This window comes from Euleptes europaea, chromosome 3 (genome assembly GCF_029931775.1).
Source record: "Euleptes europaea isolate rEulEur1 chromosome 3, rEulEur1.hap1, whole genome shotgun sequence".
NCBI lineage: Eukaryota > Metazoa > Chordata > Lepidosauria > Squamata > Sphaerodactylidae > Euleptes > Euleptes europaea.
Window position 1 is genome coordinate 26,492,830 of NC_079314.1, and position 16,477 is coordinate 26,509,306.

The 16,477-nt window shown below is 48.2% G+C and overlaps 1 protein-coding gene across 1 annotated transcript; it reads left to right on the forward strand.

Annotated features, from left to right (window-relative positions):
* The first annotated feature begins 2,380 nt into the window (after nt 1-2,380).
* CAP1 (cyclase associated actin cytoskeleton regulatory protein 1) lies at nt 2,381-12,956 on the forward strand. Its single transcript, XM_056847504.1, has 12 exons — nt 2,381-2,492; nt 2,822-2,922; nt 3,247-3,324; nt 5,728-5,871; nt 6,780-6,865; nt 7,634-7,739; nt 8,765-8,948; nt 9,857-10,047; nt 10,726-10,849; nt 11,543-11,625; nt 11,832-11,975; nt 12,785-12,956. Exons 1-12 carry the CDS (start codon nt 2,381-2,383, stop codon nt 12,866-12,868), a joined length of 1,437 nt encoding a protein of 478 aa, XP_056703482.1. The 3' UTR covers nt 12,869-12,956.
* The last annotated feature ends 3,521 nt before the right edge of the window (nt 12,957-16,477 follow it).

Below are 16,477 nucleotides of genomic sequence, written 5' to 3' on the forward strand. Positions count from 1 at the left end.
AGGGGCCCGATTGTTCCCTTATCTTGGGCAGCTGCTCGCCTTGGCATGTGTCTGGGCCTGGCGTGCTAATTTAACTCTTGCCCGTCACCAGGCTTGGGTTGCTTAAACGGGCTTTGCAGTTGCTCTCTTGGCCTCAGGTAAGCACAATGGCCGCCTGTTCCTAGTGAGAACAGGAGAGAGAGCTCCCTCTTCCTTCTAAAGGGAGCCCTGCTTCAACCTCCGGTGTCTCTTTAGCATTCTGTGCATTTCATGTGTCTCACACGCAGGCCCCCTTTTTTCCTTTGCAGACCTCTAAATAGGAGCGGTGGCTTTGTGGTTTTGGACAGGAAATTATGTTTTTAAGTAGTTGCTTTTCTTGTCGGGAGTTTGGGGGGGGGGAGGAAGCAGTTGAGGAATGCTGTCTGGCGTTCCATTATACCTAGAAGCTGCTGCAGGAGATGCTGGGGGAAGTTTATTTGCTCTTGCCATGTTTCACCACCAATGCAGGCAGGGTGATCTGAACTCGTCTTGAGCACTTTGTCTGTGCTGTTGACAAAACACACTATCCTCATTGCCTTCTTGTGTTCCTTCTGGACCATAAGGGCCAGAGCAGGAAGCGACTGCATGTGCTTGTGGAGTCCTAGCACAGAATTTGTGAAATCTACCTTTAGCTGGTTTGTTTTTTGGTGTACTCATGGAACATGCCACGGGAGTCCCAAATGGCTAATTGGGGAACTGCCTGTAGTTCATGCAGAAATATTAAGGATCAGTTACCAGGTTTCTGGAAGTGGGAATGGGAGACCACAGGATACCAGGGGGCTAGAGCAACTGCCCTATGAGGAGCAGTTAAAGCGCTTAGTGCTGTTTCGCTTGGAAAGAAGGCAGTTAAGGGGAGGCATGATAGAGGTCTATAAAATTATGCATGGTATGAAGAGAGTGGACAGGGAGAAACTTTTCTCCCTCTCTCATAATACTAGAATGTGGGGTCATGTGCTGAAGCTGGAGGGTGAGAGATTCAAAACAGATAAAAGGAAGTATTTCTTCACACAACGCATAGTTAAAATGTGGAACTCCCTGCCCCAGGATGTGGTGATGGCTGCCAACTTGGAAGGCTTTAAGAGGGGAGTGGACATGTTCATGGAGGAGAGGGCTATCCCATGGCTACTAGTCAAAATGGATACTAGTCATGATGCATACCTATTCTCTCCAGGGTCAGAGGAGCATGCCTATTATATGAGGTGCTTTGGAATGCAGGCAGGATGCTGCAGTTGTCTTGTTTGTGGGCTTCCTAGAGGCACCTGGTTGGCCACAGTGTGAAGAGACTGCTGGACTTGATGGCCCTTGGTCTGATCCAGCATGTCCTTTCTTATGTTGTTACCAACAGCTAAGGAAGGACTTCTAAGGGCTTGTCCCTACGATGAGTCCTAGCAGCAGACCAGACCAGTATATTAGCGTTTTTGTACCACAAGGGAGGCCTGAACAGGCTTTCGTGATCTCCTGCATGCCATTCTGATGCAGTGCTGGTCTCTTAACCATGGCTTAGCAATTGGGAACTTGTTGTTGGTTTGACTTTGTGCATTCTTCCGCAGGAATTCCTTCCTCCCATTTCCTTGTCAATGTTAACTTGGGTGCAGGTGTAGTGCTACCCCACAATTAATGCTAATGAAGATTTCAAGTTGTTAGTGTTGACGTGGATTTAACCCTTCATCTTGGTAGACTCTGACAAGGAAAGGCAGGGGGACGTTGTATGAGGGGTCCACGTCAGGAATGAGCTTTGGGAATCCCTTGTTTGTATCAGTTGGCCTCATATCAAAGGAACTATGCACTCCTGTGTCACTCTGCTCATACAAATGCACGTATGAGCAGGCAAGCACCTTCAAACAAACAAGGCAGGCTGGTGGCTGAAGTGACGTGATGGTGCTATAAATCCCCAGCAAAGACTGAACTCTTGTTGTTTTTGTATGTTCATGCAGATGAACATGCTCCTTTAATGGTGTGTTAGGAAGTGGTAATTACTAAAATTAGTATCTATCTAGTTTCCTAGGGAGTGCGGAGGGCCATGTGTTTTGGGATCAGAACTCTCCAGGATGGGGCACTGATTCTGGTGTTGCCAGTGATTGCAGCGTGGTCTGCTGAAAGCAAAACCCCAAGATTATTCTAGCTTGCAGTTCAGAGACATTGTCGGGTGGTTTCACCTGAGCTTCTGGCCAGAGTCCTGGTTTCTGGCGCTACCACAGTTGAGCAAAGGGAAAGACTTTCAGTCATCTATTCTGGGCTTAAGTCTGACATTTGGCATCTGATTGGTATAAGGTGGCCCTTATAGTAAATCTGTGTGCATACTGGCTGCCTCAGCTTCCACCCTACTCCTGAATGTGCGGTTTGCCTTAGCAGGTGGTGAGAGATGACAGACCTGCAGAGTCTAGTGGTGCGGTTGGAGAAGGCTGTGGGGCGCTTGGAGATGGCATCCCATGGCCCTGGAATGCGTGGCAGCTATGGAGACAGCTCTCCGAATGGTAAGAAGCACCATAGTTCACCAGTCTATATTCCAGAGGAATGATGCTAAGCTTAGCACATTGATTGGTGGATACATGCAGCTGCCAATGGCTGGTGTCTCACCCACACCCACCGGGAACCCAACCACTTGCCTTTTTAAAAAAGTAAAAGTTCTCAAGTGGCAACAGTCCTGGTTCTCAGAGCAGACATGATTCTGATATGCTCCTTGCAAAAGATTGAGGGTGGGGGAGGATGCTTACTGCGAACCTGATTTGCAGATTCTTCAGGCCAAGTCCATCTTCTGCCTCTCTAGTTCTCCTCCTAGCCTCGCCTTTGTTTCCCTCTGCAGGAGTGGCTGAGTACGTGCAAGCTTTTGACTCTCTCTTGGCTGGTCCCGTAGCCGAGTACATGAAGATAAGCAAAGAAATTGGCGGTGATGTCCAAAAACACGTAAGCCGCCTTTGTTCAACAGTGTGTGTTCTTGAAATGCTTGAAAAATGTAGACTGGAGAGTAGCGAACTGATGCTGAAGACAAAGATTTTTTTGCAGTATGATGGGGGCATCACTGGCCATGGTGTGTCCACTTGTTGCCCTGTGGTCTTCATTCACAGGGTATGCAGCCTTTGTTCCAATTTTTTTAACTTGTGGCTTTCATCTTCGATGGATTACAGTGACAATCGAAATGTCACTGATTGTATATAATGTGTACATCCAATCCCCAGTGTCTCAAGTTGGCCCCTGTAGCTGTCATATATGCTTTCCTTTCTCTTGAAGGCTGAGATGGTCCATGCAGGGTTGATGACGGAGCGAGCGCTCCTGGTGATGGCGTCTCAGTGCCAGCAGCCAACAGCAGTAAGTGTGGGGAAACCCATGGCGGGCAAGAGTAGCTGCAAAGTGAGGGGAGGCACCCTTTCTTCCCCAGATACCTTTGATGTCAAAACACCACCATCTTCTCCATGCCAGGCATCATTCTCCAGAATGCCAAAGCCTAGATTTGAAGTCAGTGCTGAGCATAACTTACTAGATAGTGGTGTGTGTGTGTGTTAAGTGCCATCAAGTCGCCTCTGACTCAAGGCGACCCTATGAATCAAAGTCCTCCAAAACATCCTACTCTTAACAGCCTTGCTGAGATCTTGCAAATTGAGGACTGTGGCTTCCTGTATTGAGTCAATCCATCTCTTGTTGGGTCTTCCTCTTTTCCTGCTGCCCACAACTTTTCGTAGCATGATTGTCTTTTCCAGTGACTCTTGTCTTCTCATAATGTGACCAAAGTACGACAGATAGTGATGTATCAGATATGATGCTTATTGGGTCACTAGTCCACAGGACTCATCTGGTTCTCCTCCCAGCCTAGAAAGGTGATTTGAGATTGGGTAGGGGGTAGGCACCTGAATTTCCTGTTGTGTCATAGGATTCCAGCCCAAAGGATACATATCAGCTTGCCCATTCAAATATTTATTTATTAATATCAGCTCCATCCCTTCTGTTTCCCAGTTGTCTGCCAGCTGACGTATGCTTTTCTGAATTAAAATTGGAGGCATACTTCCCTTAGACCAGGGGTCCTCAAACTAAGGCCCGAGGGCCGGATCCGGCCCCCGGAGGGCTTTTGTCCGGCCCGGGGACCAAGGAAGCCAGTCCCCCCTTGCCCCCCTCCCCACATCTTTTCTGGGCTTCCTGGCTGTGTACGCACAACTGGAAGCCTCCCGCCCGCCCCAGTCGCCCCCTTCTCTGCTCCCTCTCCAGCCCAAAACCCCTTTCCTGGGCACACAAGGCATCTTGCTGCTTCGCGTGCCGCCCGGTCGCCCCCTTCCCCCTCTCCCTCCCAGGCCCAAAACCTCCTTTCCTGGGTGCGCGAGGCGTCTTGCTGCCTCGCACGCCGCCCAGTCGCCCCCTTCCTGTCCTGGCGTTCCTGTTTTGGCCACAGTTGGCAGCGTTCTCGCGGCTCGGGCCTCTCTCTCCTCCTGGGGGTATCCTTGTGGCCTGGATAGGGGCCCCTTGGGAGGGCTGGGCATATCTCCAGGGAGAAGAAAAAGACTTGTGGCCATTTATGCACAGGAGGTTTTGCCTTGGATTTGCCGCTCTCCAGATGCACATTTTCCCCATCCGAATTCTCAGAACTCAAAAGTAAATCCCCACCCCCACCCCAGGGGAGAGTTTGGAGAATTCGGATGGGGAAAATGTGCATCTGGAGAGCGGCAAATCCAAGGCAAACCCTTCCATGAATAAATGGCCTTGGTTTTTACATGCCAACTTTCTCTACCACTAAAGGGAGACTCAAATTGCCTTACAATCCCCTTCCCATACCCTCCCACAACAGACTCCCTGTGAGGCAGGTGGGGCTGAGAGAGCGCTAACAGAGCTGTAACTTGCCCAAGGTCAGCCAGCTGGCTTCGTGAGTAGGGGTGGGGAAACCAACCAGGTTCACCAGATTAGCCTCCGTTTCTCACGTGGAGGAGTGGGGAATCAAACCCGGTTCTCTAGAGTCCCCGCTCCAAACCGCCACTCTTAACCACTACAGGGGGAAGGACCAGGCTTGTAAGGAGGATGCTTTTCCGGAGAGCCCCCTCGTATCGCTGCCTCCTCCCCCGCAACAGTCTGGCCCCCAACAGTGTTTGAGGGACAGTGAACTGGCCCCCTGTTTAAAAAGTTTGAGGACCCCTGCCTTAGACGATAAGGGGAGTTTTCTTTTAGAGTATTTTATTTTCACTTTACCTTAGAAGTGTCATCCCTTCCTCTGCTACTCCTGTGTGTCTTTATGAGTCACCGTTCTTGGCATGGCTTCCAGTCAGAAGAAAAGCCCAGAGCACTTACTCATGCGGAGATGCAACAGGCAGCCTTTCCTAAGGGCAGGTCCTTCTATTGTGTCTCTCTGCTGGGAATGACTGACTGTTTCAATCCCACCTGAAGCAGACATGGGGCAGAATTACTTGCTCTTAGTAGAGGCTCATGGGAGGAGGGCCATGCCAGAGCAGTGACTCATGCACAGATGCAGTGGGTAGCCACCTCTGTGGGAAGGCATTGTGATGCTCTAGCTAGTGTGCCCACCCACTAGAAGCTCCCTGAATCTGAACTCTGTGGCTGATGTGTTCCACCTCTGGCTTTAAGTCACAGATGTAGTCCTGCATGGCATGAGAAACTGTATGCCAGTAGCGTCAGCCATCTAAATTGTGACCGGGGAGGGGGGAACACAGGGCAAGAATATCCATAAGTATTCTTGTGGTTCAGCATAATTTCTGAAATAACTTTCAATTGCAGAACAACTTCTCATCCCTGCTGAAGCCAATCTCAGATCAGATCCAGGTGGTCCAGAGCTTCCGGGAGAAGAACCGTGGCAGCAAACTGTTCAATCACCTCTCGGCAGTTTGTGAGAGCATCCCTGCGCTAGGCTGGGTTGCCATGGTAAGGATTTGAGAGCTGGGTCTCTTCCACCCAAGACCCCACATTGCTCAGAGCCAGATTCCCAATGAGTGATTTGGCCTCTCTGGGGAGACTCCAGCAGTTGCCCAAAGAAACACCAGAGCATACTAGCGGAGAGTGGGGGAGTATACAGTGCCTAATGCCATACAGGATTCCCCTCCCAGTGGGTGTGCATAGTTTTAAAACTGAGCACATTTTGGTTATGTGCACTCACTAGGAGGTGAATATGATATTGCCTTATGTTCTGTATACTCTCCCACTCTGCTAGGATGTTCTGGTATTTATTTATTTGATTGATTGATCTCCTGCCCCTCCCTGGCAACACTGGGTTCGGAGCAGCTCACAACATATTACACAAATTAAAACATTACGTTTCCAGTTAAATTCTCCGTGTCTTAAAATTTCTGATGGTGCCCTTAATCATTCCAGTGGTGGGTGTCAGCAGAGTAGGGATGAAAACTGGTCCCAGTGGAGAGGGATCAAGGTTAAGGGTAGGTATGACTAATAGTGTAACTAGGAAGGCAGGATAGGAAGTGGGGGCAGGGGGAGTTCAGCTAAAATGGAAGCCATCACCATCCTCAACCATCTGGCTAAGATGGAAATCATCACCCCTCATATTGGGGGACTGGTGGGGTTAGCCTTTTGACGGAATGTTATTTGTTCTGTGAGCTTAAATCAGTTCTGATCATTCTCCTCAGGGAACTGTAGTCATGTAAGGGGATCCTCCTGACGGAAGCCTCCAAACTGCAATTCCCAGGATTCTTTGTGGGAGGAGAGAGCCAGAACTGTTGGTACAAAAATCAATGCAGGTTTCCTCTTCACTCACAAAGGCTGAGGTTTAGGGTAAAGTTTCAGCATTCGTGTTCTGACGTTGCATTCTCTTCCTGTAGGCCCCCAAACCAGGCCCTTATGTAAAGGAGATGACAGATGCAGCCATGTTTTATAGCAATCGTGTCCTCAAGGAATACAAAGATGTGTAAGTTTGGAAGGGTTTTTTTTTTTTTTTTTTTGCTTGCCTTAAACATGAAAGTGGAAGTGCCTCAAATAAACCAATAGTGGTTGGATGTCCAGGTTGTCTGCTGGGCTTCCATTGCCTGGGGTTGGAGTTCAGTCTTGTAATACCTTTTGTACCCTAGGCATTGAGCCCTTAACAGAAATGTCAAAGTAGACTCTGCTGTATTTATTTATAGTGTGCCTTTCTTAATGAGGCTCAAGGCAGATCACAACATTTAGCAATGCAATAGGAACAGTATGAGACATGTAAAAATAATTTAATAAGTAGCTTACGAAGCTACAGTGTAATAAAAACAGTGTAAGACGTGACATAAGTAATTCAGCAACTGAATTACAGAAATTAGAAAACCACGCAGTAAGCAAGAAATGCGAACAGCAACCACATCCCTCGTCTATTTGTAGAAGTGGAGTTGATTCCAATTTTAATAAAGCCATATTCCTTTTATGAAAATGCAAAAAGTCTGATGTTAGTGCAAACTTGGAATACCCTTCTGTTAAGTCCGAAAAGGAGAGTCTGATGTTGACAAAGGTAGAAACAAGTGAACTCAAACAGGGCCTGTTTGTGTAGGTGAGTTTCATCATTGCAGAGGTCAGAATAGTCAGTTTGTACAGAGAGCCCCATCTGCAAACTAGGGAGTAGGAAATCCAAGGCTCCAGTTTCAGGCAGCGTTTCAAATATCCCCCTCCTTACCCGAACCAATTAGTTTGCCTTGGCTTCTCTTTCTCGTAGAGATAAGAAGCATGTAGACTGGGTGAAGGCTTATCTGAGCATCTGGACAGAGCTGCAGGCATACATTAAGGAGCATCACACCACTGGGCTGACCTGGAGCAAAACGGTGAGTGTGCACTGTGGCGGGACGTGATAGCACTTGTGCGTCTTTCATACGACTGCTCTGTTTCAGCAAGTGCTTGTTGAAATAATTGCAAGTGTGCAGCTTAGTAGTACTGATAATTGATGTGTGAGATGGTAATCCATGAAAATTTCCACAGTCCAGGTGCCAGTTGATGTGAATCCTTTATTAGGAATTGGCACAACCGAGGTCTCACAGTAAACCAAATATACGTGGGTACATCCTATGCAGTTGTTTTAGCACGCTGGCTTAAATATGCACATGGGTCGTACTTGGATTCCTGGCAGTTGTTCCCGTCTTATCGATTTCCTTTCCTAAAGTGTCTCTAAGAATCTCTTTAGTCCCCTAACAATCTTTCCCTGCCATACTGGTTATTCTAGCCTCTCACAAGTGAGGTCTCACAGTAAATATACATGGGAACACCCTATGCAGTTGTTTTAGCACACTGGCTTAAATATGCACATGGGTCGTACTTGGATTCCTGGCAGTTATTCCCGTCTTATCATTTTCCTTTCCTAAAGCGTCGCTAAGAATCTCTTTAGTCCCCTAACAATCTTTCCCTGCCATACTGGTTATTCTAGCCTCTCACCTTCCCCCTCCGATATTCCTTAATTTACAGATTTTGTTTTCCTTTTAAACCAGCCGTATTTGGTTCCGTACATCTGGAGCCACAGGTCTCAGGCCCCTGCTGTAAGTCATAAAAGCCTACGGCTCAGTAAATCAGCACCTCTTGAATATGTTCCAGGACTCCGTTACTCATACTAATAATTGCGTGCTGTCAAGTTTCAACTGATTTATGGCAACTCCAACCCACAGGGTTTTCAAGGCAGAGGTGGCTTCCACTGCATAGCAACCTCCGCCTTCCTTGGTGGTCTCTCATCTAAAGTACTAACCATGGTTGGACCCTGCTTAGCTTCCGAGCTCTGCTGAGACTGGGCTGTCAAGCTGCTCTGTCACTCGTACTGATTTGAAATCCCTGGGTTCTTGTTTTTTTTTTCCTTTACCCCTAGGGACCTATAGCAACTGATGGGGGGTCTCTACCTCCTCCACCTCCTCCTTGTGGCGGCCCACCACCACCACCACCCGGGCCTCCACCTCCTCCAGCTCCTACCTCTGCAAATTCTGGCTCAGATGACTCCGCATCCCGCTCCGCGCTTTTTGCCCAGATCAACCAGGGAGAAGCCATCACTTCTGGTAGGTAATTCCCAAGGGGCAGAGCGATCAGTGTTCTGAATGCGTTTGCTTAGCATACAAATTGCAATCCTCTGAGCTTAGGAAAAATATATCATTGGTTTCAAATAGTGGTGTTAAGGGAGGTGGTGTGTGTGGCTTCCAAGCCACAGGAGAAGAGGATCCTGCAGACCCATCTTTTGAGCCTTTTGAGCCTGTAGTTTTATTGCAGCAGCTCCAGAACTGTGGTTTGTGCTGCAGCAGCTCTGTGAGGGAGGCATGTGCGCATCTCATTTCTCAGCTGGTGTCGTGGCCAGCTCGCACAGCTTTTCAGTGACAGAGTTGGGATTAGACTCAGGGTTGGGTCCCACAGATCTGTCCCACTGGTAGAGGCTCTTTCCTCCAGTGGGGAAAGCTCCTTCTAGTGGATTTGGATTTGTTTGAACTTAACAAAGTGTTCCATTCGCTGCATGTCATAAAAACATAAGAAAAGCCATGCTGGATCAGACCAAGGTCCAGCAGTCTGTTCACACAGTGGCCAACCAGATGCCTCTAGGAAGCCCACAAACAAGGTGACTGCAGCAGCATTCTCCTGCCTGTGTTCCACAGCACCTAATATAATAGGCACGCTCCTCTGATCCTGGAGAGAATAGGTATGCATCAAGACTAGCATCCATTTTTACTAATAGCCATGAATAGCCCTTTCCTCCATGAACATGTCCACTCCCCTCTTAAAGCCTTCCAGGTTGGCAGCCATCACCACATCCTGGGGCAGGGAGTTCCACAATTTAACTATGCGTTGTGTGAAGAAATACTTCCTTCCATGAAGCAGGAGTTCAGTGCAAGGGTTAGATTCCTACTGAGGGTGTTGGCTTTGCTGTCCGGCATTTTTAAGACCTGGTCCCGGGAGCTCACCGTAGAATCTGTCCTAGGCTTGAAGCACGTGTCCGATGACATGAAGACTCACAAGAACCCTGGGCTGAAGAACCAAGGTGGCTCAGTGCGGACAGGACCAAAACCCTTCACGGCTCCGAAGCCCTCCTGTGCTATCAATCCCTCCCAGAAACAGCCGCTAAGGAAGGACCCTCCTGTCCTGGAGCTGGAAGGCAAGAAGTGGAGAGTGGTGAGTGATCTGGGAGGCCTTGGCCTCTAGCCCTTGTGGCGGCTCGGATAGGCTGTGGGTGCCCACCCAGAGATCTCTCAGGAGTGTGAGTTGCATCTGCAAAATCGGCTTCCAGTCGGGGGCACATCTGCAGTGTCTGTCCAGTTCCTCTCCCCACAGTGTATGGCAGCAAAAATAAATCGTGCAAGTATGCTCAATTTACATAATACATATGCACAGCAGAACCTAGCTTGCTTTTCTGTAGTGTCTGTCCAATCCCTCTCCTCCCACAGTGTACGGCAGCAGGAATAAATCATGCAGGTGTGCACAATTTACATAATACATATGCACAGCAGAACCTAGCTTGCCTTTCCTCAGAACTTAGGTGTGTTTAGTGCAGTGCTGGGCGCACAGCCCTCTGCCTCCTCTTCCCTGGCTCTCAGGAATATGTATTCTCAGGCATCTACATCGGCCTCATTTAAGAGTTGAGTTCTTAAAAAAACCAGTGTGTGTGTGTGTGTGTGTGTGTGTGTGTGTGTGCTCGCACACTCTTTGGGGGAGGGGCATTTTGGTTGCCCATTGGTGACAAGGGAGGGGCAGATATTGCTTGGTACTGATCTTTTTTCACGTATCTGCTGTTCCTGGTTGTCTCCTAAAGGAGGCCATGATAAACAGCCTTCTTTCCCTTCCCTGCTTTAGGAAAACCAAGAGGGCGTCTCCAACTTGGCAATCAGCAACACTGAACTGAAGCAGGTGGCCTATGTCTACAAGTGCGTGAACAGCACTCTCCACATCAAAGGCAAGATCAACTCCATCACGTTGGGTAAGGTTCCCTGTCGGCTCATAAATTGGCATATGAAGCAGGAAAGGGGAAAGGTGTGTGCTGCTCAAGGCAGACAGGCAGGCGCTCCAGAGTCCCATCTCCAGGGGAACAAGGGGAAGTGCGCAATAGCAAGTTCCTCTTGTATATCCTGAACTCGGTGGGCTGGTTTCTGCATATCCGCGCCACTGACAAAAAGCATCACTCAAGCCAATGGTGAGAAGCAGCTAAAAGTATCCAGCCCGTTTTGCGGCAGCTTGGGAAAATCTTGACCTTGGAGTTTGGAATGAGTGTGTGTACAGTGGTTCTTACTTGGCTTGGAAGTAGGGTTGTGAATTCCAGAAGATTTTGGTGTGGTGCCTTGAGAAGGCACATTTTGGGGAAGGGAGCAGCTCTGCAGGGTGTGATTCCATAGAGTTTGCCCGCCGAAGCCACCATTTCCTCAAGAGGAGCGCTTCGCTGTAGTCTGGAAATCAGTTTTAATTCTTGGGAGACTGCCAGGCCCCACCTGGAGGTTGGCAACCCTACTTTGAAGGAAGAAATGGCACAAACTTTGTCATGCGCCTTAATTCTTAAGTGGTAGAGAAAGTCGGCTTATAAAAACCAACTCTTCTTCTTCAAGGAGCCATGCTAGGGCTATAAGATTACAACATACGGTAATGTTTCCTCTACCTTCTTTACCCCTCCCTTCTGCAGATAACTGCAAGAAGCTGGGACTGGTGTTTGATGATGTCGTGGGCATTGTTGAGATTATAAACAGCCGGGACATCCAAGTTCAGGTAAAGGCACATCTCGGCACTCTCGTTTCAGAACTAGGTGTGAAACAGCCATTTGAGCTTTAGGACAAATGATCCTGAGATCCTTTATACGCTGCCATTTTTTAAATTAGAGTAAGTAAGGGGCTATCTAGCTGCTTTTCTTATCTGTGTTGTCCTGTGGTTCTTGGATCCAGAAAGCTCTAACTATCCTTTGCCACCCTTGCTAGGTATTGGGTAAAGTGCCAACCATATCCATCAACAAAACCGACGGGTGTCACGTGTACCTGAGCAAGAATTCCCTAGAGTGCGAGATTGTCAGTGCCAAGTCTTCGGAGATGAATGTTCTCGTTCCCACGGACAGCGGCGACTTTGTAAGTCTTTTTCCAGCTGTGGGGAGGTAGGTGGGCGGGGTTCCACTAGCGTTCCGGCTGAACGGAAGCTACTCAGTGGCCCGTGGCTAAATCACCACTCTCTGGCTGAAACGGAAGTTAGACCAGAAGGCTGTGTTGCTAAAGGATCTCTGCAGACCTCTTAAGGCTGGGGAATCTACATACTTACATACTTGTGGTGGAAGACTTAACACATCCACAGTTAGGATTAAGAAGCAAGAATGGGGAGCCAGAATTTTAAGTTTTTCTCGATACCAGGTCCCTCTTTGCCACCAGCGGGGGGGGGGTTTGGGGCGGAGCCTGGGGAGGGGGGATTTCAATGCTATAGAGTCCCACTTGCCAAAGTGGCCATTTTCTCCAGGTGAACTGATGTCTATCAGCTGGAGATCAGTTGTAATAGCAGATCTCTAGTACCTGGAGGTTGGCAACCCTATTGATACCTTCATGGAGACTGCATAACGGGGCCTCTTATAAAACATAACTTAGGAGCGGAAGAGCCCTGTTTGGATCAGATTGAATATCCATCTAATCCAGCATCTTGTTTTTCCACAGTAGCCAGCCAGGTGTATCTTGGAAGCTCACAGCAGGGCATGGAGCCAACAGCCCATCCCTTGCTGTTTGCCCTTTGGTAACTAGTATTGTGGGTGTGCACTGCCTCTCTGAGCACAGAGGCTGTGTTAAGCCATCGTGGCTGGTAACTGTGGAAATAGGCAGAGAGGTTTATGAACTTATCTGATCCCCCTTTAAAACCAATGCATTCCATATTGACTCACACAATTTTGTTCCCTCAGAACGAGTTCCCGATCCCCGAGCAATTCAAGACGCTGTGGAATGGGCAGAAACTAGTCACTACGGTGACGGAAATAGCCGGATAAGCTGACCAGACACATGACTCCCTCTCTTCACCCCACCACCTCTGTGGGACAAATCTGCTTTTGGGGGATAATTTTTTTTTTAGATTTCCTGTACCCCCGCCCCCCACTCTCAATCTGCTTCTTTCCCACCTGCTTTTGTCCTACCTGAGAAACGTCTACCTGCCTTCACTAAAAATTACCTCAGGCTGGGATTTTGGGGTAGGGTGCGGCAGGACTGTTTGATTCTGGTGGTTGATCAGTGGGGGAAGGTGTGGCATTCCCCCCCCCCATCAGACCAAACTGCGTCACCAATCAATCTTGATTTGTCTGATGTTTCTTTTCTTTTTTTCCCATTAACTTTGGAGCTGGTATCAGTGGTTGGCTTTCAGAGGCCCTTTCATTTAAGAGAGATTTTATTTTCCCTCTTAGAATACATGTATCAGGGTATAGTGTCCCCGGTGATGTGTGCATTTAAAAGTGTATCTGGCAGGTCGTTTTGGCGTAAGTTACAAGGGAACAGATAAATATTTTGCAGTTCTAATCAGGGGTGTTCAAAAGATTCCGGGAATGGCTTTGCTGGACCAAAGGCTGAAAAATGGGATGTATAGCATTCCTTCCTCCCTGATATTTTCTCTTCCTAATGGGATGTGTAGCATTCCTTCCTCCGTGATATTTTTCTCTTCCTATGTGCTCAGTGTGAAACAAAATTCTGTGTTGTGCCATGATGTGTGGGGAGACCTCTTGGTTATCGGTGCCACAAGACCTCATTGGAACAGAGCCCCCCGCGGGTGTCTGGCCAGCGGCAGAAAGCTGCCACTAACACTCTTCTGTTCAAGCCCCCCCCCTCCTTGAAAGTTGTGCCCGAAGGGTCTCGCTTCTGAGCAATTGGACATTATGATATGTTCAACCTGCCTGGATAGTTTTTTTTCAACACCTGCCTCTCTCACACACCTAGAGAGGGGTTGAGTGTGCACTCCCAGTCCACTATTTCATTATTTGTAAGCACAAGTTCATTGCAATCAGTTGTGTAGTTCAAATTGATTTACACTGTAGAAGCTAAAAGACTCCCCCCCTCCCCTGCTATCTGCTTTCTTTTTTTGCTTGACTTCTTTCTGCAGAAAGTTTGCGTGTTAAGCAGGGGCACCGCAACGGTTGCGCTAAGGCGCCGAAGGCACGGTACTGTATTGGCCACGAAAGGGAGCTAGCTGCCTGTGCGCTTGACTCCTTGGTCTCTTGGATAGCATATCTTATTTCTTCTCTTGCCTCATTTAATAAGTTCACTTTTTTCCCCACTGAAATGGAACTTACCAGAAGATATGCAATCTTTTCTTATTTTGAGACTGTCCTGTGACTTGTACTTCTCTCTCTCTCTCTCGAGGCTTGTGAAAATTTAAAGAAGAAACCTTTCTTATGTACTTAAAAATTATACCGAAGATAGAATAAAGTTAATGCCAAGTTGCTCATTAAAACGGTGACTCTTATTGGGACCTCTCCTTGGAAGCTGCTCCAGTGATAAATAGGGGAATTAGGCAACTCACAGTATACAGGACGAAACAGAAGTCCAGAGGTCCCCAACCTTTGAGTCTATGATGTGCTTGGAATGGGGGGGGGGGTGATCATCAAACCCAAAATGAGATCCAGCGTGGTGTAGTGGTTAAGAGCGGTGCTTTGGAGCGGTGAACTCTAAATCTGGAGAACCGGGTTTGATTTCCCACTCCTCCACATGTGCGACTGAGGCTAATCTGGAGAACTGGATTTGTTTCCCCACTCCTCCACATGAAGCCATCTGGGTGACCTTGGGCTAGTCACAGCTATCTCAGCCCCACCTACCTCACAGGGTGTCTGTTGTGGGGAGGGGGAGGGAAGGTGATTGTAAGCCGGTTTGATTCTCCCTTAAGTGGTAGGGAAAGTCAGCATATAAAAACCAACTCTTCTTCCACCAGAGGTGGTGCTCAAGGGAATTCCAATCCGCTCACACCTCATGGGAAGAAAAGCCTGAAGGGGGACTAGAACCACACACTGACGTAAGGATAGTCCAGGAGCTTCCCAGTTCTCCTGATCCTCCACTGGAAAACTGTTCCATTTGAATGAAGGCAACCAGTAACAAGCCCTGTGTTCAATGGCGCTGCCTGCTTTCTGAAAAGCTTGGTGTATGCCAAGGCACTGATAGGCAACCCTGGACTAACACAATTTTATTCCAGCATAGCACAGCTTGACTCCTCAGAGCTTCTGCAGGAATGTTAGTTTTTAAAGAGCTGTCATGGCTACCCCCTTGAAAAATACCACCTTGAGGCTTCTGTCACTCCAAAGTGACTGAGGCTCCTTTTGTCTTCAGACACTTTCCTCATAGTCGGCTGAAGATTCTGGGGCACTTTCCAGGGCCCCAGTGCCACATGGGGAGGGGCCATGGCCAAGTGGCAGAGCATCTGCTTGGCATGCAGAAGGCCCCAGGTTCAATCCCCAGCATCTCCAGTTAAAGGGACTAGGCAAGTAGGTGATGTGAAAGACCTTTGCCTGAGACCCTGAAGAGCTGCTGCCAGTCTGAGTATACAATACTGACTACAACGGACCGAGGGTCTGATTCAGTATAAGGCAGCTTCATGTGTTCATGTCCAGCCCAGGAAGGCTTTGTTTTACCCCAGTATTTTCCTGTTTCTTTGACAGAATAAGGGAAATAAGCTCTGGTGGGCAAACTGTGCTTTAAGGGAGGCTGTTGGTTACACATCCCTCTTGGAAAAACTCCATTTAGAAAACTTTTCTGTACGAACACGCATGAAGCTGCCTTATACTGAATCAGTGCGTCAGAGTCAATGTTGGCTGCTCAGACTGATGGCAGCTATCCAGGATCTCCGGGTAGAACTCTTTCACATCACCTGATGCTTTTAACTGGAGATGCCGGGGATTGAACCTGGGGCCTTCTGCATGCCAAGCAGATGCTCTGCCACAGAGCCATAGCTTCTCCCCACCCCCTTCTTGGGCTGTGCGCATCATCCGTAAGCAGACCCTGCTGTACAAAGTTGGCTTGTTTGTATGGCTGTTTTTAGGTAGTTATGCCAACATGAGAGCAGAAAACTTTTGTTATAATGTCAATCTGCATTTCATCACTGGCATGTATGAACACTGGTGTTCTAGCTCAATATTTTTTTAGTTCAAGGGGCAGCAGCCCAGCCAGGCAGTCTAACACTTGATCTACCAGTGATCCAGCCTGAGACCTTCATGCAAGCCTCCTGTTATATCTTGTCAGGCACAATCCATGTTCTGTACCTGACTAAAACAATATTGGAAGGCCTCATACTTTCAGTAGGGCAGTAAATGCAAGTACATAACAAAGGTAAAGATAGTCCCCTGCACAAGCACCAGGTCATTCCTGACCCATGGGGTGATTTTTATTTTAATTTCAGGGGTAATTTTGTCCGGTCCTGCTGCCTTTCTTGGTTTTAATTGGTCAATAAGGCATTTGACCTCTGTTGTAACCGGGGGCCACTCCACCACATACTACGGTGCCCTCTTGTATTCACCATGTCCTCATAGAAAACCATAAAATATTCTTGCCAAGACTGTGCTGTAATGACCGCATTAGGGGGGCATCTCCCCCTGGTGTCATCTGACACTAAAGTCCAAAATATTCTA